Below are 24839 nucleotides of genomic sequence, written 5' to 3' on the forward strand. Positions count from 1 at the left end.
CTACCTGTGATGTGGAGAGAAAAAAAACGTACCCTTGAACTTGTCATCGAAAAGCAGCTGATACATTTTAACCTTGACTGCTGCTTTTCTTTGGCGAGGCAGCCTCTTCAGTGTTGGCACCAGGCTCATGGCAAAGAGGGTCTCTTCATCCTCCTTCCTGTGAGCATCAGGTTGGGCTGCATCCCTCTCGACGGCTTGGAGGAGCCTCTGCTGAAATGAGTTGAGTGGATCTGGGGGCTGGTACCTCCGATGACGCCTGGTGTGACGTTGTTCCTCTTCGTTTCTCTCCACGGGCCACATGCTGTTCAACGAGGTCCTCAGTGGTCACTTCCGTGAGGTTCATAATAATCTCAGGTGGTCCTAGATCCAGAGGTGCTTCCTCCATTTCATAATCTTCCATGGCTGCACCGGTGGTGGTCATACTCATGGATGATGTAGATGTTGTAGAGGGTCTTGATGCACCGGTGGGGACAACACTTGTGGATGACGTAGTAGAGGGTCTGGCTGTAAAATTGCCACTCATTGCCCTAGGCACAATAAATGGATCCAGAAAAGACAGAATGTGGCAGAAGCGCCAAGGCTGCTGGCCTGAAGCTGCTGACCCAGACCTCTTCTTCTCTTTCTCTGCCCTTCTCTCTCTCTGATACCTGTCCCTGAGTCCTATCCACTTCCCCCTACAGTCTTCTTCTAAATAGACATGAACATGATAAGCCAAACCATTACCTAGCATAACTATAGTTATTAGATAGCTATCATGGACATGTCACCTACTGTACACATAGACACACACACACACACACGGTTATCTGACCAAATTATCAGGGGTACAGTCGTATCTACCATTTCTATTACTATTTATCTAGCATACACACTCACACTCTTTCAAACATGACTATTTGGTAAAGTTATCAGGGGTTGTAACTAGCATGATTTATTTGACTATTTCTTTCACACACACACCTCATTGACTAGGTTAGCAAGCTAGGTTACACATCTAGCACAAGCTCACTACTAAACTGACCTGGCAATCCTACTATCGTGGACACATGTCTCCAAGCAGCATTTTTTTGTGTTTATGTCCCTATAGCTGTCAGCAGTTGTGTCAAAAAGACACGGTTTTGAGGATACTGCGAAAATGATTCTCTCCTCCATGTGTCCAACCGCATGCAACCATCTGCAAAAGGTACCTGCATCAGTATAGTTGCCTAGCTGCGCAAAATGTTACGCAGCAGTGATGCAATGACGCAGTCGGTGTGTTCGAAGCTTAAGGCATGGCTACGGATATTGGCTCACTACACACATGATGCCCACAGGCTGAGAACAAGACTGAGAACAGACTGAGAACAAGATATATCTCAAAGTAATGGCTGGATTGCCATAAAGTATTTTGTGCACAATCAAGACCCCAAGTGGAAAAAACCTATTGATTTGGTGACCTCTTGACCTTTCCTCTCGAGCCACCATCAGACCTTTTCATTTCCATTTCCACTTTGTTTTCCATTTCCACTTTTACAGCTGCTTATTTTCTAGGCGGTATGTATACTTGTTTCAAAAATCTGCTGCTGATTTTATAATTTTGTCTGTTATATCATTCTATAGATGTTAATTTATTTCAATTGAAAAGGTTAATGTATATTTAAGTTATCTTTATTTTAAGTTATTCATTCATGTTAAGAGAATTTTCCATTCAAGAATTTTACAATTAAAATTATATTTAGACTGTAAAAGATGGCCTTTAGCACATTTCTTATAGAGGGTATCAGTCTTGCATCATATAGTGAATTCCACTGTATGCAGAATGTTGCATGCATGTCTGCACAGTGTTATATTTTCACAGCTCACTGTCAGTAAATATCGGACAGTAAATATTGGACTACAAGAGCGTTGCAAGCCTGCAAAGGTAGAGTTATTTAAAGCTTTGAGTGGATCAATTGGGTTTTGGAGGTGTGTGGTTACAGCAATTGCACAGGGTTGGCGTGGCCTGTGGTGGTGGAGCCCAATGTGTTATCTTTTCATGGGGCCCAAAATCCCTGGCGGTGCCCCTGGGTGTGGCTGGTGGTGCTGTGGTCTGGATGTATGTCCTCTCTCTCTTTGCTCTCTCGCTCTCTCTCTCTCCCAACCCTATAGAGATTTTACCTGGAATTTTATGACGTAATGACATGGAACTCCTCGGATGATACATGTACGAGATCCTCGCCCTCTGACGTTACCGAGGTATTTAATCTAAATAAGGAAAAGATTACATCAGGGGAAGTCAAGAGATTACCTGGGGTGTCTTTTTGTCATATTATGTAACAGGACTAGAGCAGCAAATGCCAGATGGGCTGGTCCATTTTTAGCCCAGTGGACCTGTCTAATATGTTTTTTTTGCGCAAAATGATCATTATCTGGCTAATAATAGGGGCCGATGTGGGGGGCTCAAGGAAAAGAATGGGCCGATGTGGGGGGCTCAAGGAAAAGAATGGAACGATGTGGGGGGCTCAAGGAAAAGAATGGGCCGATGTGGGGGGCTCAAGGAAAAGAATGGTCCGATGTTGGGGGCTCAAGGAAAAGAATGGGCCAGTGTGTTAGAAATTCCAGGGCCGATTTTTGGTCCCAATCTGCCCCTGGCCTGCAGCAATAATAAGGTGATATACTGTATTTATTGGGACGAATGCAATGTCATCTCATTCACAAAATTGTGCCACTTTCCCACGGTCAGTGGGGTTGGACCACAAAGATCCAAAAAGTCTCTGTCAACACGTTTAAAAACATGCCTTTCAGATCATATGTATGCTTATTCGTCATTAGGAGTCTACCTTTGGGAAATCCATGCAATCCAATTAACTCAAACTAAGACACAGAATGAAAACAAACATGTTGTCCTCGCATCTTCCTAATGGTTTATTTCTGTAGCCTACTCGTCTGCTATATGGGGATTAATGACATGAAGGGACGTGTGTGTGTGTGACTTCTTTATTAGACGGGTGTCTGATAAAGAAGCTAAACCCAGATGACTAAATCAACCCGCGGGTTTCTGTTCAGCACCTTGGACAGCACCTTCCACTACAAGCGCAGTACATAGGTTATCTGCCTCTCTCTTGACCGGACAGTAGATTATCCGTTCCACCTAGCCCTAGGTGGGAAAACACAACAATTAGAAACAGACATGGCAAAATCAGCAGCTATCTTGCTGGTGTTAATTTCCTTTTTGTACATCCTATCTCAATCAGCCCATGTGGTTGCAGGATGGACAGACGAAAGGCTACCAAAGGCTGAAGTTACAGAGGACTCTAGGGAACTGGTGAGTAACCTGCTATAGTAATAAGTATTAGTTGAGGTTACGATACAATTAAGGAATGCTATTGACACTATTTGATCATACAGGCTAAATGTACTGTACATTCATAGTGAGTCATTGCAATTAACCAATAAACATGGTCTATTGTGAGGCGACAGATTTGATGTAGGGCCATTTCAATACAGCAGTGTTTTTCTCTGTGTGTGTTGCAGCTGGGTGTCCTTCATAACGTCCTAGAGAAACTCCAAAACAGAAGAATGGCTGTGTGGGAAAGAAGACAAAGCCACCTTCCTAGTGTAAGCAAGCTATTTCAGACACCACAGGTGAATAGTTGAATAGGTGATCGATTTCCCAAATGTGTGGGTCAGACCCTCTGGTGGGTTGTGGGTGGCACCTTTTGGATTGCGGGTCAAGACTACATTCTTGCTAGAGCATGTTCTGGGGGAAATAAATAAACACTCTAAAAGCTTATGCTGTGTCCTTTTTTTGAAGACCACTGGAAACTACTAAAGAAACAGTCTCAAAGGATTCTATTCAGAACTGATTTAGATTATACACAGCCTTTTGAGTAACTAATGGGTACATTTAACCCCACGAATAGATGGAGTTTTTCCCACTGAATGAATACTATTCCGTAAGAATAAACAATAAAATTAGGAATAAAACATAAATGTAATAAACAGACAGAACTTTGAGCTTTGTTTATGTTATGCAGTTCATAGAAAGAGTTGTGCGGTTGCAAAAGCCCGCAAAAGACAGACCATCTTGTAGGCCGCCAACAAGGATTGTGATGGGAAAAGTACTGTCTTATGGCGACATCTAGTGGTCAAGGTACTTAAAAGTACTACGTCAACTTTTCCTTCCTTGTGAATATCTCATTTGTATAATTCTACCATATCATTTTGGTTCTATTTTCTTTCCAGTGTATAGTCGGTGACTACTGCACAGTGAAAAAGGGACCACGGTACGGCCAACTATGTGACTGTCCAAGAGGATCAAAGTGCAACCTCTTCTTCCTCAAGTGTTTGTGATTTATTTTTGTTATGGTATTAGTTAATTTATTTCTGTCTGAAATATAGTAGGATTTTGAAATTTTGCTTCGCTAACTTCTAATACATATCCTTCTTCTGACCTGTTCCATCCATGTGTTCTTTAATTTGCCTCTCATTCTACCATTCTGTTCGTTGTGCATTCAGCACAAATATGAAGGTAAGCTCAGTAAATATGAAAAAGAGAGGCTCTTTTTAATAAAAATGTTGATTAATAAACTGTCCAATTCCTTTCACAACTTACGCAGGAAAAAAACAGAATTATATTTACTACCAAAAAAAGGACATTGTGCACATACCCTAACAGTTTATTTTTATTGGTCATAAATAGAAAGTGCAATAAACTGTACAATTTGCTGCACACTTACAGCAATGTAATAATTAGGAATAGTGTTAACAGTGCTGTAAAATACATAAATACTGTAAGAAATCAAAAGAACCATGTTTTTACGAATAGTGTGTAACCAAAATTGAGCTATCTTTGTTGCAGGTGCATGGTAACAGTTGAATACGATCAGAAAAACAAATAAACCAGCACACTGCTCTTGACAGTGTCACTGTTCTTTATTAAGCTAGTGTGTAACCAAAAGGAAACGCTTGTCAAACGACACCATAAATAAAAAGATATGTATAGTTTAGACAGACCTGAATTTCACACACAAACGTGATTGACCAATCATTGGTAAATACACCATAAGCACATTGATCACAGACCAAAAAATGTAATCTATCGTAGTGCATTAAATGTAGCTGGTAATACCCATTTTTCAGAAAACAATCTTTAAAAGGAAAATAGGGTACATCTTCAAAAATAACACATAGGCCTAGGTATTTGTAGTATTCGTCTCTCTGGTTGGACCAACTCAGTTATTATGGTGACAATGCAGACAATGTCAGAAAGTGAGACCAAGTTGACATGTTCAAATCCCCAAAACTGACACATGGAATAGTTAGGCAGGACTCTAATCACAGACACAATATCAACTATGACAACAACATAAAGACATGCTGTGCTGCAATATTATTAACTATACTGCAGTAATGACTTGGAACATATTGTAAGATTAGTTCAAACCAATAACTATTGTGCAGTGTATGGGTCATACTTACATAGACATTAAACAAATAAGGCCGCAACAAAACATGGTATCAAAATGGAAATAGTGATCCCAAAAGAGATACCAAGGTGCAAGTTCTGCCATTCAAGTCCTTCAAACATTTGAGTGGTCAAGCGCCGGCCAACAGCACCCAGTCTCTATATGGACAGGATCTGCCTGCGGACCTTTTCAGAAGCCAGATGGTCCAGAGTTCTCTGACGAGCTATAACCACCAGGACCAAGACTACTGTCAGGCACATCATGATCCCCTCAAACCTCCAGAATAGGCGCTCATCCATCCGAGAGGAACGGCAGCTGAGAAAAGAGAAAGATAGAATTGTAGTCGGACCTGAATTGGCGGTTGCATCAATTTTGGAAAATAGTCTAATAAAAATATAGAAAAAAGGGGGTAGGCTACCTCTTGTACTCAACTTTGTTGGACTTTGCACAGTTGATCTTTTCTATGAATCCAGTTCGTTCGCAAGGTACCCATGATTTCTAGACAAACACGTGAGGGAAAGCCATAATTAAGATGCTATTGATCAGTATTACGGTGTTCAAGAAAATAGGAATTATTTTAACCCTCACCATCTGAAAGGGGTTGCACCTTGCACACTCTGTCAAAATCGAAAACTCCTCCTCTTGCCAGCAATGAAGGGATGTTGTGCTTATCTCTACAAAATAAAGAGATTACAATAGCTAGAAACTTCAATTTTAGGGTCTAGTGCAGTAGCTAGGTCAACAGCTACAGGTCAACTATTATAGCTACCCGATCTGTATTTAAGTGGTATTTAACTAGCTATGGGTCTACCTGTAGTAGAGTATTCCGCTCCTGAAATAGCACCATGGACACTGGAAGAAAATTATAGAATGGTTTGGTTTACACATTCACAGAAGTCAGAGGTTTGACGACAGCTCAGTCAGTGACACGGCTGGATGCTGCACAGCACACTCACCTAAGTGACGCAGGTACTACCAGGAGCAGTGTTAAGATCGAGAACATTCGGGAATCGCTCATTGTGCTGGTAAGGGGGGGCACGACCTCTAGACTGTCAGTAACTTCTAATGAGATGGCAAAATAACGTAGCTTCTGTAACGTGTGGCTTCTCGCTAGCTAGCTACATATTAGCTAAGGTTAGTTATCGGTTTAGTTACAGAAGTATATTTACAGCAGCTAACCCACTACAGAATACTCAAGTGTCAATGTAAGCATCTTTAAATGTTACTTATTCCATTATAAAATGTTTTGGCTTGGCAGAATTGTAGCCATTTTGAATCCTCGAAGTTCCTCCCCATGTCACCTGACCTGAGTGACATACTTGAAGTGCTCTCCCCAGCCCTAGTGGTGACAAGTAGGCATTTAAGTCAGTTGGTAACTTTCTGGCTCGTGTCTATGCTGTGAGTGACAATTACATGTCTACTGAAGGGCAATAATGAACTGGAGCTATGTTTCTATTTCTTGACATGATAATGTTTATATCATTGGGTAGCAACACCTTTAAATATTTTTATTAAAACAATGTTGAACATATCAAAACACTTAAGAATATTTGTAACAGTTGGGCCATTCTTTCATTCTCGGACAGGAACCGGTTGGATAACTAGTCCTCTTACTACAAATGGTGGCAATATTTCTCAGCTAAAATAAATCTTCAACATTTCTATATAAATCCACAATGCAGCCAAACCTGGCTAGCTGAGGTACATACCGTTGTCTTTCACAAATTAATGACAAAAAAAGACTCAGTTTTGAAACATAACATTGTAGCAAACACATGAAATCTATAGTGTGAAGTGTCTTGGACAAACCCATAATGTACCTGAGCAAAGAGAATTGGTTAGCTTGCTTGTGATTTTACTGAACAATTAATTATTTTCTTAGACAAGTCCTGCAGACCTTCATACCTTTTTTTTCTTAGGAAAGGTTTTAGACCACCCTGCTCAGCACAGAGCTAAGCTTATAAATGAATAAATTATGAAAAGAACATAACAGCTCAAGTGTGTGAAACAGTTCAAGTATGACTCTAGAGAGCTCTAATTCAGCCACATAACACATGCTTCTGGGCTTGTGTGTGTAACACCACATATTTGTCCACAAATAGTGCTTCTAACAATAGTTCTGAGTAAGCCAGAGACCCTGGTTGTCACATCCATCTGTTTCCAGTGAGGGGCAGTTCTACTAATGAATTACCCCTGGACAGCCTCAGTGCATTTGTCGATGCTGCCTACACCAGTCTTCCAGCAGGGTTCTACTCAATGTAGTCGGAGCCTGCCATGGCCATGTAGGAATCCAGCTCTGCGTCTAGGTGGCTCTTGGTCATTGACATGTAGTCGTCTAGTTGGTTGTCCAGCTCCTCTTTGGTGGGGATTTTTTCAGGTATGCCTAGGCCCCAGAACCCTCCCCGGCCACGCAGGCCCAGACCCGCTCCTCTGCCTGGTAGGGATGACAAGATATGAGCGAGGGCATTGGGAGAAGGGAGGGCAGAGTATGCACAGTTAAGAGAGTTCTCTCACCTCTTCCTCTCAGGCCCAGTCCATTCCTGGCTCCGCAGCTAACCAGCACTCCAGCATTGTTCAGCTGGCCACCTTGCAGCCTCAAGCCCTGACGAAACCTAAGCTTAGTCACCCCTCCCCGGGCACGCATCTGATTCACACCTGAACGAGAGAGGGATACAAAGTTAAACTGGCTCCAACTGTTACAGTTGGAAAACAGTACACCCACCTCTGAAAGCATAGCCACCTCTGAAAAAGCCCCTTCTGTTGTTTCCACACACTCTGAAACCTCCTCGGTTCATCCCTCGCAGTCCCCTTACAGCAAACCCTTGGCTTCTGGTGGCCCCCCGCATCAGGGTCCCCATGGGCCGACCTAGCCTTGCCAGGACATTGCCCTTCCCCAGGCGCTGATTCAGGCTCTGTGGGACATTGGAACGTACCAACAGAGTTTGGGTGTATTCCATTTCAATTCAATAGATGAACTGAAAGTCAAGACATGACATGCCCAGGAGGTGGCGCCCTTGGTTTCAAAATTCAAATGAACTTTTCAATGCTTCTAATCTAGTCCACTTCTTCATTTCTCTGGTCTCTTGTTAAAAAGGAAAAAAATAGTGATACTAGGGTAGTTCTGATCTGGGGTGCGTTCAGCTTTTAATTCAACGGAAACAATTCTGAACGACAAGTTGAAGAACGGTGTGATTATGGTGGCGCAGAGGGAGATAACTCTACAGACATGTACATATTACCTCAACTAACCGGTGTCCCCGCACATTGTACCGGTACCCCCCCCCCCCCTGTATATAGTCTCACTATTGTTATTTTACTGCTGCTCTTTAATTACTTGTTACTTTTATTTCTTATTAAATTTTGTAATGTTTTTAAACTGCATTGTTGGTTAGGAGCTCATAAGTAAGCATTTCACTGTACACCTGTTGTATTCGGCACATGTGACTAATACAATTTGATTTGATTGTATGGTCAGATGGTATGGTGTGTGCTGCACAAGTTGTGATTTCAAAATGGTCACACCCATATTGATCATGCCACACCCACCAAAGTGGTGCACACCATTTTGGGGAAACATGCCCTTCAGTACAAACTGTCATGGAATGTTGCATCGAACTGAATGCAGCCCTGGATTAGTGACACTGAATCTAATTAACTAACCTAGACAGGTTGAAAAGTGGATGGTTAGTTCCCTCACCTTGGGCTGCAAGGCAGCCTGCACAGAGGTCCTGTTCTCCATCTGCAGAGCCAGTCTCCTGTTGCGGACACTGGCCACTTGCTGCATGTTGACTCGTACAGCCACTGGCTCCAGCTGCTTGTTGTTCAGCATGGTCGTGAAGCTTGGAGGAGCAGGGGTTGAGGGTTAAAGGAGGTCAGAATGGGGCAGGGGTGTCAAAGTCATTCCATGGAGGGCCGAGTGTCAGCTGGTTTGTACGTTAACCTTAAATTTGTGTCCAATTAAGACCGAGACAACCAGGTGAGGGGAGTTCCTAACTGATCAGTGACTTTACTTGCTCAAGTACAAGGGAGGAGTGAACCTGCAGACACTTGTCCCTCAGTGGAATAGGGTGATATAGGATAGGAGGTGGGAGGGTTTAAGAACCACAGGAGGCTGGTGGCAGCATAATTGGGGAGAACGGGCTTATGGTTTAGTGAAATGGTACTAAATACAGCAAACACCTGGTTTCAAGGCATTTGATGCCATTCGCTCCGTTCCAGCCATTGTTATGAGCCATCCTCCAATCAGCAGACTCCGGTGTTAATTAAGAACATACTGCTTAGCATACTACGGTATCCATGTAGTTGCATTCCCCTGCCACTTACTGCCTATAACAGGGGTGGGCAACTCCAGTCCTCGAGGGCCTGATTGGTGTCACACTTTCTCCATCCCTAACAAACACAGCTGATTAAATCAAAATGCATTCTAAAGTGAAGATCATGATTAGGTGATTATTAGGTGTGTTAGCTGGGGCAAAACTGACACCAATCAGGCCCTCCATATACAATACACATGTGTACATAGGCGAAGTCCCCCAATTATCCAGCAGACCAGTTTGGCCTTGGACGTTGTATCAAGGGGGAAGAAAGACTGATAAGAGAAAAGACACTTAGTCATAACAGGGTTAGCAATGAGCAAGATATGGCGTACAGGAGGTGGCCTCTGCAAACTCATCACAACTGGCTTATGGTAGTCTCACCGATCGTTGAGGGAAACTGTTGAGGTGCTTTTCAGCACGATTTTCTCTGTTGGTGAAGTCATTGCGTCTGTTTGCTGATACATTCCTGTGGAGACACTCAAAAGGGAGACCGATATATTGCAATGGAACAAAAGCATAACTTTAGTTGGTAACTACAGTGACAATTTGAGAATGACCTAATGTTAGGCTAGGAAACTACCTTGTAACATGAGTTTCAAACACATACTAGCTACTAACTAGCTGTTCATTCGTTTGACATGCTGGCTTGGTCGGTAAACTTTTGCTAATTTTCTGCTAAGTGAGATGGTAGCTAAACCTCAAAACTAGATAAACCTACTAACTAGCTTTCTATCAAGCTTTGAGCACGCTAAAGTTACTCTTACTCACTTTTTAGAACGGCACTGGCAGATAGGGAAGATGCTAGCAAAAATTGTTAGCCTCCCCCTCTTGACTGTCCACACCAAAGAGGCACCTGCACAACATAAAATAAAAAGTTATTCTCAACTAAGGAAAGACTCAAGCATCATACTGTAGTTACCGCCCAAAATATAAACGCAATAATTAAATCAAACTCGCACAGTGATTCAAACACATGCGGAAAACTACAAATGTACGTTTACAAATCAAGAACTGATGGAAGGTTCCATTTTTGCAGTATATAGATAATTAATTTGACTAAGACCCCAAATACAAAATCATTTTTTGAAAGTCGGTTAAAAAAAATGAACGTTTATGACACTGTCCAAGTAAGATTTCAAAACGGTACCAATATATTTTGCTGCATAACATTGGAATTGAGGAACAGAGGGCTAAGCAGCAATGGAGCTACCGGAGCGATGTACAAACATGTGTGTGTGAAGTAGCACATGTGCAGAAGGTACGGATATATTATGCTATCGGTAGAGGTGTCCAGAGAGTATGGTAATGAAGCGACTCCGTTCCCTATTTAGTGCACTTATTTTAACCAGAGAGCCATTTGTGACTCACATTCAATCCATGTAGTAGTGTGTGCACGAATAGCCTAGCTGGGAGAGACAGAGGTACAATTTACAAGAAATCCCCCTGTTCCTGGTAAAGTAGCTGAAAAACTATCCACCTACTGCTATCTTAATATTCTAGCCTGGTGTATTTATTGTAAGTGCAACACTACCCTTCTGAGTTCCCATAAGGTACATGCAACACATACTTGAAACAAATCATCCACTTTGTGTAGAGAGCAGATTATCTAAAACACCATTAGTCTATAAAACACAAGCTGTGGATTTTTATATATATACTAATGAGAAAAAAAGTGGCAATATACTCTTCTATGCAAAGCCTAACTGGCTTTTGTGTAGCCAACAAAAAATAATACATTACAGTAAAACACTGCGTAGCCACTGGAGGGCAGCACAGTCTCATATTTAAAAGTCATGGAAATCTACCGTTATTTGTGGTAATGTCAGATTTATTTTTGCAGAAATGTCACTGATCAAGAAATGCACAAGACAATGGTCATATGATGTGTATTAGATGTGTATGTATGCATGCATGCATGTTTTGGATTATAGCTAGCTATTACAAGGGCAGAATATCCAAGCCATACATACAGCCTCATGATGATGTTGGCTGTTGTGCTTTTTATCCTGGTTATTTTTATGAAATTGGAGGTCCATTATTGCGTTACTGTGCTCAGTATTGATGTGTTTAACTACTAATGTGTATTTGTTCACATATTGCCTTGGTGAAATACAATTATTATTGCGGACCTCTTCATTGGTATGGACCATTGTGGGATTCTTTCCAGCTAGCTACGTTTCTTTGACGTCAGAATTTAATGCGGCTGATGCCCAACCATAGAGAATGATAGAGGCCTAGTAGTGGCCAAAATGCTTTATTAGCATGGGCAGCGCCATTGAGGGCTTCCACCACTTTACTGTAGTCTACTGGGTGGGACTTCTAACTTCATGGACATGATTCCAACAGGGTCACCAGGAGGGATCAGTCAATCGTGAAGAAGAAACTGACTACTTTAAAGTGGAGATAGTCTCAATGGTCCTGCCCATGCTGTCACAGACCCTATAATTGCACAGATACAAACATTGGTCTTCTATCTATCTCTATGTGTCCAACACACTTACGGCGCCGCCGCAACCGTTTCTGGGAGGAGAATGATTTCGATGAGAGCTGCAATTCAATCCCAGGAACGTTGCAATGCCTTGTTTCACTGATGAGGTTTGGGCATAGGCACCGTGTGAGTGTCATTGGTAATTGCAACAGAGGAGGATAAGATTCGCTAATAATAAACTTTATCGCGGGTAGAACGAAGGACATTATTTATCATCCAGTCTACTAGCTAGCTGAAGATTTCGGCTTGATGTTTACTGGAGAGAGAGTGGTAAGTCCGACCAGCCGTTGTTAGCTTGCTAGCTTGTAGCTAGGGTTAGTTAGTTATCAGTATATTTGAGGTTACGTTAGCTAAACTCACGTTAACCAACGTTCGTTCATACAATCATTTGAGGAAATTACAATTAAATCGGCGCCGCCAGCTGCGTTTATACAACGTCAAAATAGGTTGTTACCCAGTAATACCTAGCTAGTTAAGTAACTAACGTTTGCTAGCTACTATTGTTAGATAGCTAACGCGTTACTCGGTGAATGAACGAGGCACTAGTACGGTAACGTAGTTAACACAGGCCTATCAAGCTGTTTCTCTGTCTCATGTGATGGAAGCTTACGCGTTAACTAACTAGCCAACTGCTTTCATGGACTAACTAACTAAAACATTAGCTAGCCAAGTATAATAATCTCTGTCAAATAGCTAGTTAACTAACTTTTAGCAACTTGAAATTGGCTAACTAGCTAGCTAAGTTAGTAAGCTAGCTACTGTACTGTATCTTGTCATGACAACCAAATCACCTGACCTGATCCCATTTTGCAATTGTGTGGTGGTTAAAATAATGTGTTAACTAAATACTTATCTATATGTAACTAGTAGTTATGTTCCCTGTGTGTATGTATTAGTAGTACAGTATTGGCTTCAGTTCATAGCTACATTGTCATTGTAGCTAGCTAGGTATTTAGTAATGTGTGGTGTATGTTATGGCTACATTTTCAAGAAGGAAATACTGTAGTGTCCATTGATTTATGAATGATGGAACGTCTTTGAGGCCCGGGTGTCTTTGAATATAATACATGTGGGGTTAATGGCTGCATTAACTAAATCCTACCAGTTGAACCTGCAAATAAGCTAACACAATTCTCCTATCAGTCATAATTCCTTGCAACTTTGAAACTCAGTGGGTCTGTAAGGCTAAACATTACAGATATTAAATCAACCCTTTTGTAAGTTAATTTGGTGTTTTACTTCATGTCTACGAGCTTCACTGCTAGACCCTTGGCTTTGTTTTTGTTGAACAACAGAAACTCAGGGGTGTAATCATTACTCCAAACAGTCTCAAAACGTTCTGTTTTGCAATGAAATCTAGCGTTTCTACTGGACAGATTCAGGTAGGGCCCTAACTGTTTGCTGAACCTTCCCAATAGAAATGGTCATTTCTGTTGCGAAACAGAACGTTTGGCAACTGTTTGAAGTAATGATTACACCCCAGTACAAATCTGTGAGAATGTTCCGCGATGAAGGTTTGAGTCAGGCGGTAGGCCTTATTTCCTTCAAGTCACTTAAGTGAAGTTTTGTTCTGTTGATATTCTGATGTAATTTTCTCTCATTGTTACTTAGGAAGTGGACATCATGGGCACGACATTAACATCCAACGTGTTGAAGTAAAGTGGACCCACGAGACTGCTTAAAACCCATCCCCAGCCATGGCAGGCTTCAAGCGAGGGTATGATGGCAAGATTGCAGGGCTCTATGACCTGGACAAGACGCTGGGCCGGGGCCACTTCGCCGTGGTCAAACTGGCGCGCCACGTCTTCACGGGGGAGAAGGTGGCGGTCAAGGTCATAGACAAGACCAAGTTGGACATGGTTGCCACGGGTCACCTGTTCCAGGAAGTGCGTTGTATGAAGCTGGTGCAGCACCCCAACATTGTCCGGCTATACGAGGTCATCGACACGCAGACCAAGCTCTACCTGATCCTGGAGCTGGGCGACGGAGGAGACATGTTCGATTACATCATGAAGCACGAGGAGGGCCTCAGTGAGGAGCTGGCCAAGAAGTACTTTGCCCAGATCGTCCATGCCATCTCCTACTGCCACCGGCTGCATGTGGTGCACCGTGACCTCAAGCCGGAGAACGTGGTGTTCTTTGAGAAGCAGGGAGTGGTGAAGCTCACTGACTTTGGCTTCAGCAACAAGTTTCAGCCAGGGAAGAAGCTCACCACCAGCTGTGGCTCGCTGGCTTACTCTGCCCCAGAGATCCTGCTGGGAGATGAGTACGATGCTCCGGCCGTAGGTAAGACATCCAAGCTTGTAGGCCTGGATACATTAGACGGATGACGTTTGACGCTGTCTGCCGTAGATTGTTTTTTGATTTGAACCTTTTATTCAACTAGGCAAGTCAGTTAAGAACAAATTCTTATTTACAATGACGGCCTAAGAACAGTGGGTTAACTGCCTTGTTCAGGAGTACAATGACAGATTTTTACCTTGTCAACTCAGGGATTTGATCTAGCAACCTTTTGGTTACTGGCCCAACGCTCTAACCACTAGGCTATCTGTCTCCCCAGATAGCCTATCTCTTAGAGTCATAGTTCGATTGTATTGACCTGGGCTGGCTGTAATCTTTGGCACTTAGTCTAATAGGCATGTGTTGAAAACCCTTCTCAAGGTAATGGCCTCGTATCAGCAAGCTCACAACCCTGTGTCATGGGGCCATGGTGATTCTGTGAGATTGTTGCATGGACTTGAGAGCTAAGGATTGCAGAGTCTAAAAAATTTGGTTGTATGCTGACCTTTGACATTGCCTTACCGTAGCCTAGAAAGGATTACTTATGTGTATGTATGACGGTTTAGGCTGGTTTTGAACTTGCAATTTCAGAAATGCAAGGTTATGTTGTAGCTAGGGAAGCAAGTTACTGCTATGTGTTGCTATGATACACAAGGCCAGTTCTCCTGGTGTTGGTGCCTAGTGTTTCATTGCACTTAATTAACTGGCTCATTGATTTCCTGTGTGGACTGACTGACTGTAGTGCATACAGCAGCAGCACTGACTTATCCAATAACCTCCCGTGTGCCAAACCACACATTTACATATCAAATCATTTGTAAGATGATTACTTATATTCTATGATACAATCTATTTCTTTAACATTTCACTGTCCCAGACGTTTGAAAGGAGAGTCTGCAATACTCCAATGTTATAAACACGCAAATCTCAAAATATAGGCCCTAGGCATGATAATGCCTTTCGATAAGCATTTGTGTTAGCCATTATTGCTTCCCCTATTTGACTATGCCTGTCACACTTGTAGGGTGTAACTGTAACCTGAGGAAACTGTGGTCACTCTCTCTCTCACATACACACACTGTTTCTTTGCAAAGAAGGACAGAGCATCTTATCTTACAGTAATAGGTCTGGGGCTGTGTGCAGCCTGTGTTGTGTTGTAATTGTCATGGTTGTGCATCAGATGAAGGTCCCTAGAGAGGAGAAGAGAGAAGGCTGACTGCTGTTAATTGCAGCCCGGTTACAATCGCCGGCTCTAGGCAGAACAGTTAATCCATCCTTTGTTTGTACTGAACATCTAGTGCTGAAGCCCTGATTAAACATTTGACTATTGACATTGTGGGGTTGATTAAAATACATTTCTACATGATAGCCAGTGGAAGCCTCGCACACAATTTATATGGTTTCCAGCATAGCCCTGCCAAATCAATATTCCATCCTGCAGCCTCTCTGTCCAGAGCTGTGTCACAGGCCCATCTCACTGCCTCTAATCCATCAATTCACCCTCTCACTGAACACACATTGAGCCAGCAGCAGTGTTGCCTGGCCCTGGACTGGTGGGATGGATGAGCACTCAGAGTGTAAGTGTGAGAGAGTAGAGCTTACCTATGACCCATGGCTCTGCTCCACTGTCTCGGGGCTCTGCTCCACTGTCTCGGGGCTCTGCTCCACTGTCTCGGGGCTCTGCTCCACTGTCTCGGGGCTCTGCTCCACTGTCTCGGGGCTCTGCTCCACTGTCTCGGGGCTCTGCTCCACTGTCTCGGGGCTCTGCTCCACTGTCTCGGGGCTCTGCTCCACTGTCTCGGGCTCTGCTCCACTGTCTCGGGCCTCTGCTCCACTGTCTCGGGCCTCTGCTCCACTGTCTCGGGCCTCTGCTCCACTGTCTCGGGCCTCTGCTCCACTGTCTCGGGCCTCTGCTCCACTGTCTCGGGCCTCTGCTCCACTGTCTCGGGCCTCTGCTCCACTGTCTCGGGGCTCTGCTCCACTGTCTCGGGGCTCTGCTCCACTGTCTCGGGGCTCTGCTCCACTGTCTCGGGGCTCTGCTCCACTGTCTCGGGGCTCTGCTCCACTGTCTCGGGGCTCTGCTCCACTGTCTCGGGGCTCTGCTCCACTGTCTCGGGGCTCTGCTCCACTGTCTCGGGCCTCTGCTCCACTGTCTCGGGCCTCTGCTCCACTGTCTCGGGCCTCTGCTCCACTGTCTCGGGCCTCTGCTCCACTGTCTCGGGCCTCTGCTCCACTGTCTCGGGCCTCTGCTCCACTGTCTCGGGCCTCTGCTCCACTGTCTCGGGCCTCTGCTCCACTGTCTCGGGCCTCTGCTCCACTGTCTCGGGCCTCTGCTCCACTGTCTCGGGCCTCTGCTCCACTGTCTCGGGCCTCTGCTCCACTGTCTCGGGCCTCTGCTCCACTGTCTCGGGCCTCTGCTCCACTGTCTCAGGGCTCTTGGCTTGCGTACTGTTACGTTTTGGTGACTCTTGTCTGGGGACAATTAGTCAGAACTCCTGGGAGAGAGCCTGGCAAAAAAATAAAAATCTCTCACCCCCTCGCCCTCCATCGCCTATGATTGGTGCCGGAGGGCCAGGCAGAGTGAGCATCCTAAATGGCATCCTATTCCCTATATTGTGCTCTACTTTTGACCAGAATCCCATAGGGCTCTATGCACAATATAGGGAACAGGTTGCTATTTGACACAGCCAGTGTGCAGCAGATGTTTTTGTAACTGCTCAGAGAACACCAAAGGTAGTATGAGGCCAGGAATGTGAATGAGCAAGAGTCATTGTACAAAAAGAGATAACTGTTGGGTATGTTATGATGAACACTTTTCTTGGAATGTGACCAATGAGAGAGAGAGACACACTACAGTTTACTGCCAGCCCTGTGGCTGTTTGTTGTCACTCTGCCATGTTTGTTCCTATGTAATGAGAGAACAGGGTGCTGGTGGTGTCAAGGAGGATTAGGGCAGTCTGACAGAACAGGGTGTTGTATGGGCTTGGAGGTGTCAAGGAGGCCCAGTCTGAGGATGATGCCACACCAATGCTGCATTCCAAATGGTAGGGGCTATAGTAGGGTGGGATTTGGTCCAGGCATCTGATGGAACAAGCTTACCTGACTGGTGTTGGTGACCTTGTACCACTCATGGTTAGACAATGCTCCTCAGAAATAACCTGTTGCATAAAAATGTAGAGAATGTTTTTTAAAGACATTTACTGTGACTATCAGCTGAGAGTATTTATATTCAACCTCTCTTTGAAAGGCAACGCACTGCAAATATTGTCTCCTGAAAAATCCACTAAATGTTGTGAGAATGCTTACTATGCAATGAATGTGCAGAGCCCAGTCACAGTGAAGTGGAGGAACAGGCTTGTTTAATTTTATGACTGAAGAGAGACAAATCGTGTGAGTGATAATCAGAATGTTTATGGTCCCTCCCTGACGCACACTCAGCATGTTTTCAGCCTGTTCCCATTAATGCAGGTTCCACTAATGCTGTGAGGAACTTTCAGGTCTGATGTAGTCTAGCAGCTCTGCTCAGGATGATCTGGAAAGCCCAGCAGTATAGAACGAGACGAGGGTGTGTCAATAGGTTCTTGACATTGAGCTTCCCAGTTACCACTGCGTCAAGTCATACAAGTGACTTACACTTCGTACAAGCTATTTTCAGGTCCGTGGGTCTGTACCCTCTTTGCTTTGACCCCTTGGATCTAAGTAGAGCCTTGATTTATGTCAGTGTCTCAGGTTCAATGGTATTTCTCACTCCCTAAAACCTTGACAGTAACCTTTCTCTCTGAGACCCTGAGCAGCAACCCCTCTCTCCATTCTGCCTGGCTGTGTGGCCAAGTTGGCAGGTTGTCCAGTACACACGTCATGGCTTAATGGATATAGACCTAGAACTGACCAGCCACCAGACCAGCCATCTATAAAGCTCTATTGGTCAGAGAGCAGCCATGCCAGAACTCAGAAAGAACAGAGCTCTTTGAGGTCTCTCTCTATGTGTCTGTGTAGTGTTACTGTTCAACGCCGGCCGGTGTGAATGTTCCCAGCTTCTCTCTCCCCGTGATCCGTTCAGCAGGCATCTCCACTGCAGCGCTCCACTTGACAGCTCAGGTTCACATTGCCTGCCGCTGTGGATGTGACACTTCTGCTATTAATACATTTGTGGGACTTTTTCCAAAAGTTCAGCCTCTCTACTTTGGGCCCTGTCTCTACTGTACCAACCACATAGCTACTCAATTAATAGCCTCATTAAATGAAGTCCTCCACCACTTCATCTTATAGGCTACGTATTAAAAAGCAATGTATTACTACTTTGATTCATTCACGACTAGGGCTGGGAATTGCCAGGGACCTCACAGTACTGTCAAGATACTTAGGTGGCGATACGATATGTATTGCGATTCTCACGGTTCTATATGTATTGCGATTCGATACTGCATTTAATATGAATAAATATATTTATTTATGATGATTTGATATTCCAGACATATTTCTCACTATTTGTCTAAGCCGAGAGCATGAGAGAAGTCATGGAAATGAAAGTGCTGAAAACATGTTGGCTCACTTTAAACATATTTTTATTTTACAAATCGATAGTTGTAAGTCAAATTATTGATATAGTATCGTCCATTTTAATATTTCGATATGTAACTGGATCATTTCCCCATCACTAATCACGACTGACCTTACATCATGATTCCCAGCTCTTCCATATTTTCATACATGAATGATTATCACTAATGAAACACATTTCAGTGTATAGTGTTGGAAATTACCCTCTCTCTCGCTCTGTGTTATTAACTGAGGAAGAAGGCTTTCCTGGTGTGACCAGAAGAATACCCAGCTGACTGAGTGAACCAGTTCCACACTGTGATGGCACAGGGAGGGAGGGGAAGAGTGAGGGATGGGGGGATGCAGATGATTAACAGTAATTATTATTTTCACTGACCTGAGAGAAATGACTGAATGACTTTAGTTACATCCCAAATGCCACTCTATTCCCTATTTAGTGCACTACTTTTGACCATGCTCCATAGGGTTCTGGTCATAAGTAGTGCACTATTCAAGAGAATAGGGTTCCATTTGGGATGCACAGGTTGAAGAATGAAGCACAGCAGCAACCATTTCCAATCGCCGCCTGTCCGTCTGCTGCCATGAATTTTTCCATCAGTGGTGAATCCCACATTTGACCTCCAGATGAACCTTCTGTTGAATCTGTGTTAAGCACTGTGTGATGTGTCATGGGCAATGTGAAATGAGCCTTACGTTGGGGGCATTCATAATGTTATAGCCTACACTGATTATGCTATTACTTCGGGGTTTTGTAGTGGGAAACAATAAATGTTTTTTTTTTGTTTTTTTTTTTTTACACTGTCTCACGTTAAGACATTCCTCTCAGTATCTGTAGTATTATCAGCCTGCATACCAGACCTGTTTGCTATCATTCCACTCCTTGCCACTTGCCACTCCTTGTCATATGCCAAACAAAAATGTCCAAACTAAATCATTGCCTACTCCAAGTAACTTGTGATGCATTAACTTTTGAAAATAAGTCCTGTAAAATGTAGCCTAATGGGGACCATTGACAGAAGTACACGATATATACAGAAGTAAGTGGACACCCCTTCAAAATTGTGGATACGGCTATTTCAGCCACACCCGTTAGTGACAGATATATAAAATCGAGCACACGGCCATGCAATCTCCATAGACAAACATTTGCCGTAAAAAAGCCTTACTGAAGAGCTCAGTGACTTTCAACGTGGCATCGTCATAGGATGCCGCCTTTCCAACAAGTCAGTTCGTCAAATTTATGCCCTGCAAGAGCTGCCCCGGTCAACTGTAATAGATGTTATTGTGAAGTGGAAATATCTATGCATAACAGTTTCATGAAATGGGTTTTCATGGCCGAACAGCCGCACACAAGCCTAATATCACCATGCGCAATGCCAAGCGTCGGCTGGAGTGGTCTAAAGCTCACCGCCGTTGGACTCTGAAGCAGTGGAAACGCGTTCTCTGGAGTGACGAATCATGCTTCACCATCTGGCAGTCCGACTGACAAATCTCGGTTTGGCGGATGCCAGGAGAACGCTACCTGCCCCAGTGCATAGGCTCCCTTGCTTCCAGTGAAGGGAATTCTAGACGATTCTGTGCTTCCAACTTTGTGGCAACAGCTTGGTGAAGACCCTTTCCTGTTTCAGCATGACGGTGCCCCCGTGCACAAAGCGAGTTTCAGACAGAAGTGGTTTGTTGAGATCGGTGTTGAAGAACTTGACTGGCCTGCACAGAGCCCTGACCTCAACCCCATTGAACACCTTTAGGATGAATTGGAACGCCAACTGCGAGCCAGGCCTAATCGCCGAACATCAGTGCCCGAACTCGGTAATGCTCTTGGGGCTGAATGGAAGCATGTCCCCGCAGCAATGTTCCAACATCTAGTGGAAAGCCTTCCCAGAAGAGTGATTCTATAGCAGCCTCCAAAGGGGGGACCAACTCCATCTTAATGCCCTCAATTTTGGAATGCGATGTTCGACGAGCAGGTGTCCGCATACTTTTGGTCATGTAGTGTAGCGTTGTTCCTAAACCAGGCTTCATCTCCATCAGGAACAGCATTGCTCCTTGTCATTGCACTAGCAGTGACCATAATATCAGGGTCAGAGCCATGTCAACAGCTCAGATTGATCTGAGATCATCTCTGTAGTTAGAAACATAAAATCAGCATTCCTGCAACATTTATTTTGTTGAAATATAATCTTTGATCTCTGAGATTAATTTTCATTAAAAACTTCATAGCAAAGGAGTGCTTTTGATTTGACGGGTGCATGTGCGCAGTTCGGTGTAAGATGACCGTTAGACCCAATTACGTGTTTCTGCACATGCGCTTAGCTAGCCAACGTCACCATGACTTTGCCTACAAGTGTTATCAGGGACCACTATGGAAAGGTGACTCATGAACACGATGGCGTTCTCCGGTTTGCTGTACGACCCCTGTGTGCAACTGGCAAAGCAATAGATTTCTCAGGACATACCAAAAGCAGTAGGCCTAATTCTGGTATAGCAGCAGGCAGTGTGTTCTACTGTCCTGTAAATCACTCAACTGAATATCTATTTTAACCAAAGATTCCTACCATAACTTGATCAAAGCAAGGAAATGAGTTCTCCCACTACTTTCACTCCATTTTTGTCTACAGCCACATCTCCCTGTTGTCCCTCTGTTCACACTGCACCTTCGCCCAGGGCTAAGAGCTTCCCTGGGCTCAGGGAGATTTTAACCTGGGGCTGAGATCACACTTGCACATTCTAAAGTGGGCTAGCACCAATCTTCGCCTAGGACTAGCTGGCTCTGCTCTGGAGCAGGGTTAGCACCGACTTTTCAGGGTTCGCCCCAGAAACACGGTGCCAAAATAGCCAGTATGAAACGGGGTCAAGAACAACGCCTAGAATGCTCACTGTCCAATCACAAAATCTGCACTGTCACTTAATTGACATATGCCTGTAATTTGTTCTGAATATAAGTAAATTCATACAATTTCATCCTTCCATTTGAGGACAAAAAACAACAAAATGCTTTCAACAGGGCAAAAACATTTGTTGCTATGCCTAATAAAAATGGTTGCTATGCAGCAGACTGGCTAACATCTCATTTAGCCAACTAAAGCTGCAAACTCTACAGCTGGAAGGGCAGAAAACGCTAAATTTGTCTGTTTTCAGAGCTTTTATTTACATTTTAATTGGCTTTATCCATGATGCTGATAATATTGTTGTGTGATTTTGCCTGGATCAGAAAAGTTTGTGTCGTTCATGCACAGCATTCTCTGTACAATGGCAAGATACAAGTTTTGGTACAGTGCTTGGAATACAAGTGTGAATCCTTAGCCCAGGGTTAAAGCTTAGCCCAGGGTTAAGAAAGGCTTGTGTGAACACAGGCTAAGCTAGCCCAGGACCAGTCTCGTCTGGTCATAACATAGCCGGGGGCTAAGAACAATGCAGTTTGAAAAGGCCTCTTGTGAACCTGTCCAGAGAGGCTTGGATACCAAGCTAAACTCCTGGGTAGCTGCCCTCCTGCAGCAGTTTGTTAGTTCACTAATCTACCACAATATAACTCCTGATGCGCTCAACTGCACCTCAGGACCTTGTTTAGCTGAATCAGCTGTAAGTCTGTGGACTTATGTATGCCTCTGGAGGAATCTAGTCAATGTAGCAAGCCTTACATCACCTCTCGGTATGACTATAATCAGCATGTGTCTAACTGGTACCTTTGATACAATTTATTAATAGACTAGATACAAACAGCTAATCCTGGTGACCAATGTTCTAGTGTTAATTTATTGAGGCAAGCCGATCAGAGATGTCAAGGTGGTACCCAAGCATGTGCTATGCATAGTATATATAACAACTACCAATAGACCTAAATTATATAGTCAAAGAATTACCCTGTAAAACGAGGAATGCGTTTACTCAATTCAACTAATATAATTTATTAGTCACACAATAATTAACACTCAAACAGTTGGTGTGCTTGAGATACATGGCACATTACAGAATGAGACAGAGTAAATGACTATCACCAATAAGATAAGACTTAACATGGTTACACCTGTCCACTTCAGAATAATCTCTTAGAGAATCTCTGTCTGATACACACAGGAGTTTGGTAGCAAGTTCTTAAAGTATAAACATTCACTCCCCAAATTCACTGCTTATACTTGCATAACTTTATGAGCTGGATTGCCTGTTTTTGTCATTTAGTTTTTTCTTTTGCGCTCGTTAGCATATTTAGCTAGCAGCCTCTATTTAAATTTGCTATTAGTTTATGCTAGTTTTGTTAGTATTCTTATAATAGATGACCAATGGCCTTTTTTTCTGTGTTTTTAGCTCCCCTTGTGTACCAAGATGGGAATACCGTACATCCCTGGATGAGAGAAACACATGAGGAAGGTTGTGAGGATTCTCGATACCACACTGTCTAGCGAAAACCATGTGATGTGATTTGTTAACGTAGCTAGAAGAGACTGTGGCACAAAGCAGCCTCCTAAATGTTTTCAGTCAGACATTCACACTTGCCATACAGACTTCAAATATGTAGCCAATACATTTTGAATCTAATAACATTGCTTGTGAACTTCAGAGCTGTAATGTTTTGACACTGGTTCTTGGCAAATACAAACGCATATTAGTAGTATTCATCGCTCCTGCTTGAGTCTATACATTCTGGGTGATGCGATACGTCTTCATTGGCTTTTTCTCTGGCAAGCGCTCATTTGGCTATTGCTGATCGTTCTAAAAACTAGTTGTTGCACATCTCACTACAAGAGCATTGCAGATTTTGTTCAGATAAAAACCAACGTGTTCAAAAATATCGGAACGTCTGGGACTGCTCAAAGACTGGATCGGTAGCTTGCATTAAACGAGGGTCAGTGACGTCCGCGCACCCGAGTAGGCAACGACGTGGGGATTTTGTCTCCGATCTCAACTTGTCTGGGACAGCTAAATCAGGAAGAAAATTGTGCAGTGTACGCCCGGGTTTAGGGTTGGCCACCTCTGGCTAATATACGAACTATGGGGTTAGAGGTCCGTGCTCTGTCTTTCTGCAGGATCCTATGTCACTACCAGCCCACTAGACTTTCAGTTTTTACTACCTACGTTCCCTGAAAGCTCTCCTCCTGTGAAGACCTTATTTACGGTCTGATTCCCATGGTGTGGCACCATATTTCCAGTATAGTGCACTTAATAGGGAATCTGGTGCCGTTTTGGGATGCATACGTTCTAATGGCTCAGACCTCAGATCAAACCGACTGATGTACCCTGACGTGGTGGGGTCTTCCTTGGCCCTAAGTCAGTCTGGGGGGTCAGTGTTTTACAAGCGTTCCATCCCGAGAATAAATTATTTATTCTCCTGATTTAACCTGGTATTTCCTGCCCAAACCAGAAGTGTCATTCAATAGCATTGTAAAGCATATACATAGGCCTATGTCTGCATTTGATTAGAGATTTGATCAAAAATGAAAGCCTGACGCTACCTGAGCATGATGAGCCCTACATTAAAGACTTTTTGAGCCCTACATTAAAGACTTTTTCATGAGCCCTAGCCCAAAAAAGCCCAAATGATTGTACCGTTAGCCTATATCATATATGTATTGGATATCTATACTGCACATTACGCACAACAGAAAAACATAAAAGCCTATAGATGTAGCTAGCTATATGCTCTGTTGGGTAAATAAATGAAACTAGCCCCAGTAGGCTAATCTTTTTTTAGTGTGAACAGTTACAATAGAGTACAGTATTTTATGAACTGGAATTAGGAACATTGTTCAAATCATGATAACGCAGAAAAGAACA

General features: G+C 43.5%; 3 protein-coding genes across 5 annotated transcripts in view; 1 reads left to right on the forward strand and 2 right to left on the reverse strand.

Moving 5' to 3' along the window:
* Positions 1–4621: 4621 nt before the first annotated feature.
* Positions 4622–6719, reverse strand: LOC120031139 (protein JTB-like). Its single transcript, XM_038976735.1, has 5 exons — positions 6383–6719; positions 6238–6278; positions 6015–6100; positions 5845–5924; positions 4622–5741 (listed from the first exon to the last, which is right to left on the reverse strand). The coding sequence occupies exons 1-5, from the start codon at positions 6442–6444 to the stop codon at positions 5585–5587; spliced, it is 426 nt and encodes a 141-aa protein (XP_038832663.1). The 5' UTR covers positions 6445–6719; the 3' UTR covers positions 4622–5584.
* Positions 6720–7009: 290 nt separating this feature from the next.
* On the reverse strand, positions 7010–10217 carry LOC120030959 (chromatin target of PRMT1 protein-like). Its single transcript, XM_038976464.1, has 4 exons — positions 10124–10217; positions 9087–9265; positions 7941–8081; positions 7010–7860 (listed from the first exon to the last, which is right to left on the reverse strand). Exons 1-4 carry the CDS (start codon positions 10204–10206, stop codon positions 7676–7678), a joined length of 588 nt encoding a protein of 195 aa, XP_038832392.1. The 5' UTR covers positions 10207–10217; the 3' UTR covers positions 7010–7675.
* A 2061-nt stretch (positions 10218–12278) lies between these two features.
* Positions 12279–24839, forward strand: part of snrka (SNF related kinase a) — a 57690-nt gene continuing 45129 nt past the window's right edge. For 2 of the 3 annotated variants that reach the window (XM_038976730.1, XM_038976731.1), the window contains exons 1-2: positions 12279–12500; positions 13842–14516. In XM_038976730.1, the coding sequence (XP_038832658.1) occupies positions 13928–14516 (589 nt within the window). In that variant the 5' untranslated portion in view covers positions 12279–12500; positions 13842–13927. The remainder of the gene's footprint in view (positions 12501–13841; positions 14517–24839) is intronic. The other variant, XM_038976732.1, reaches the window with a different exon arrangement.

The sequence above is a fragment of the Salvelinus namaycush genome, chromosome 37 (assembly GCF_016432855.1).
Source record: "Salvelinus namaycush isolate Seneca chromosome 37, SaNama_1.0, whole genome shotgun sequence".
In the NCBI taxonomy this organism is placed as follows: domain Eukaryota; kingdom Metazoa; phylum Chordata; class Actinopteri; order Salmoniformes; family Salmonidae; genus Salvelinus; species Salvelinus namaycush.

What these genes read in the sequence shown, in the direction of transcription:
- LOC120030959 (XM_038976464.1), bottom strand. Translation starts at nt 10,206, where the DNA reads ATGTATCAGCAAACAGACGCAATGACTTCACCAACAGAGAAAATCGTG. An exon ending in CCACTTTTCAACCTGTCTAG is followed by an intron (nt 8,082 to 9,086) that starts GTTAGTTAATTA and finishes TCTCTCGTTCAG; the next exon opens with GTGTGAATCAGATGCGTGCC. An exon ending in ACTGGGCCTGAGAGGAAGAG is followed by an intron (nt 7,861 to 7,940) that starts GTGAGAGAACTC and finishes CATCCCTACCAG; the next exon opens with GCAGAGGAGCGGGTCTGGGC.
- LOC120031139 (XM_038976735.1), bottom strand. Translation starts at nt 6,444, where the DNA reads ATGAGCGATTCCCGAATGTTCTCGATCTTAACACTGCTCCTGGTAGTA. An exon ending in AGCGGAATACTCTACTACAG is followed by an intron (nt 6,101 to 6,237) that starts GTAGACCCATAG and finishes TTTATTTTGTAG; the next exon opens with AGATAAGCACAACATCCCTT. An exon ending in AACAAAGTTGAGTACAAGAG is followed by an intron (nt 5,742 to 5,844) that starts GTAGCCTACCCC and finishes CTCTTTTCTCAG; the next exon opens with CTGCCGTTCCTCTCGGATGG.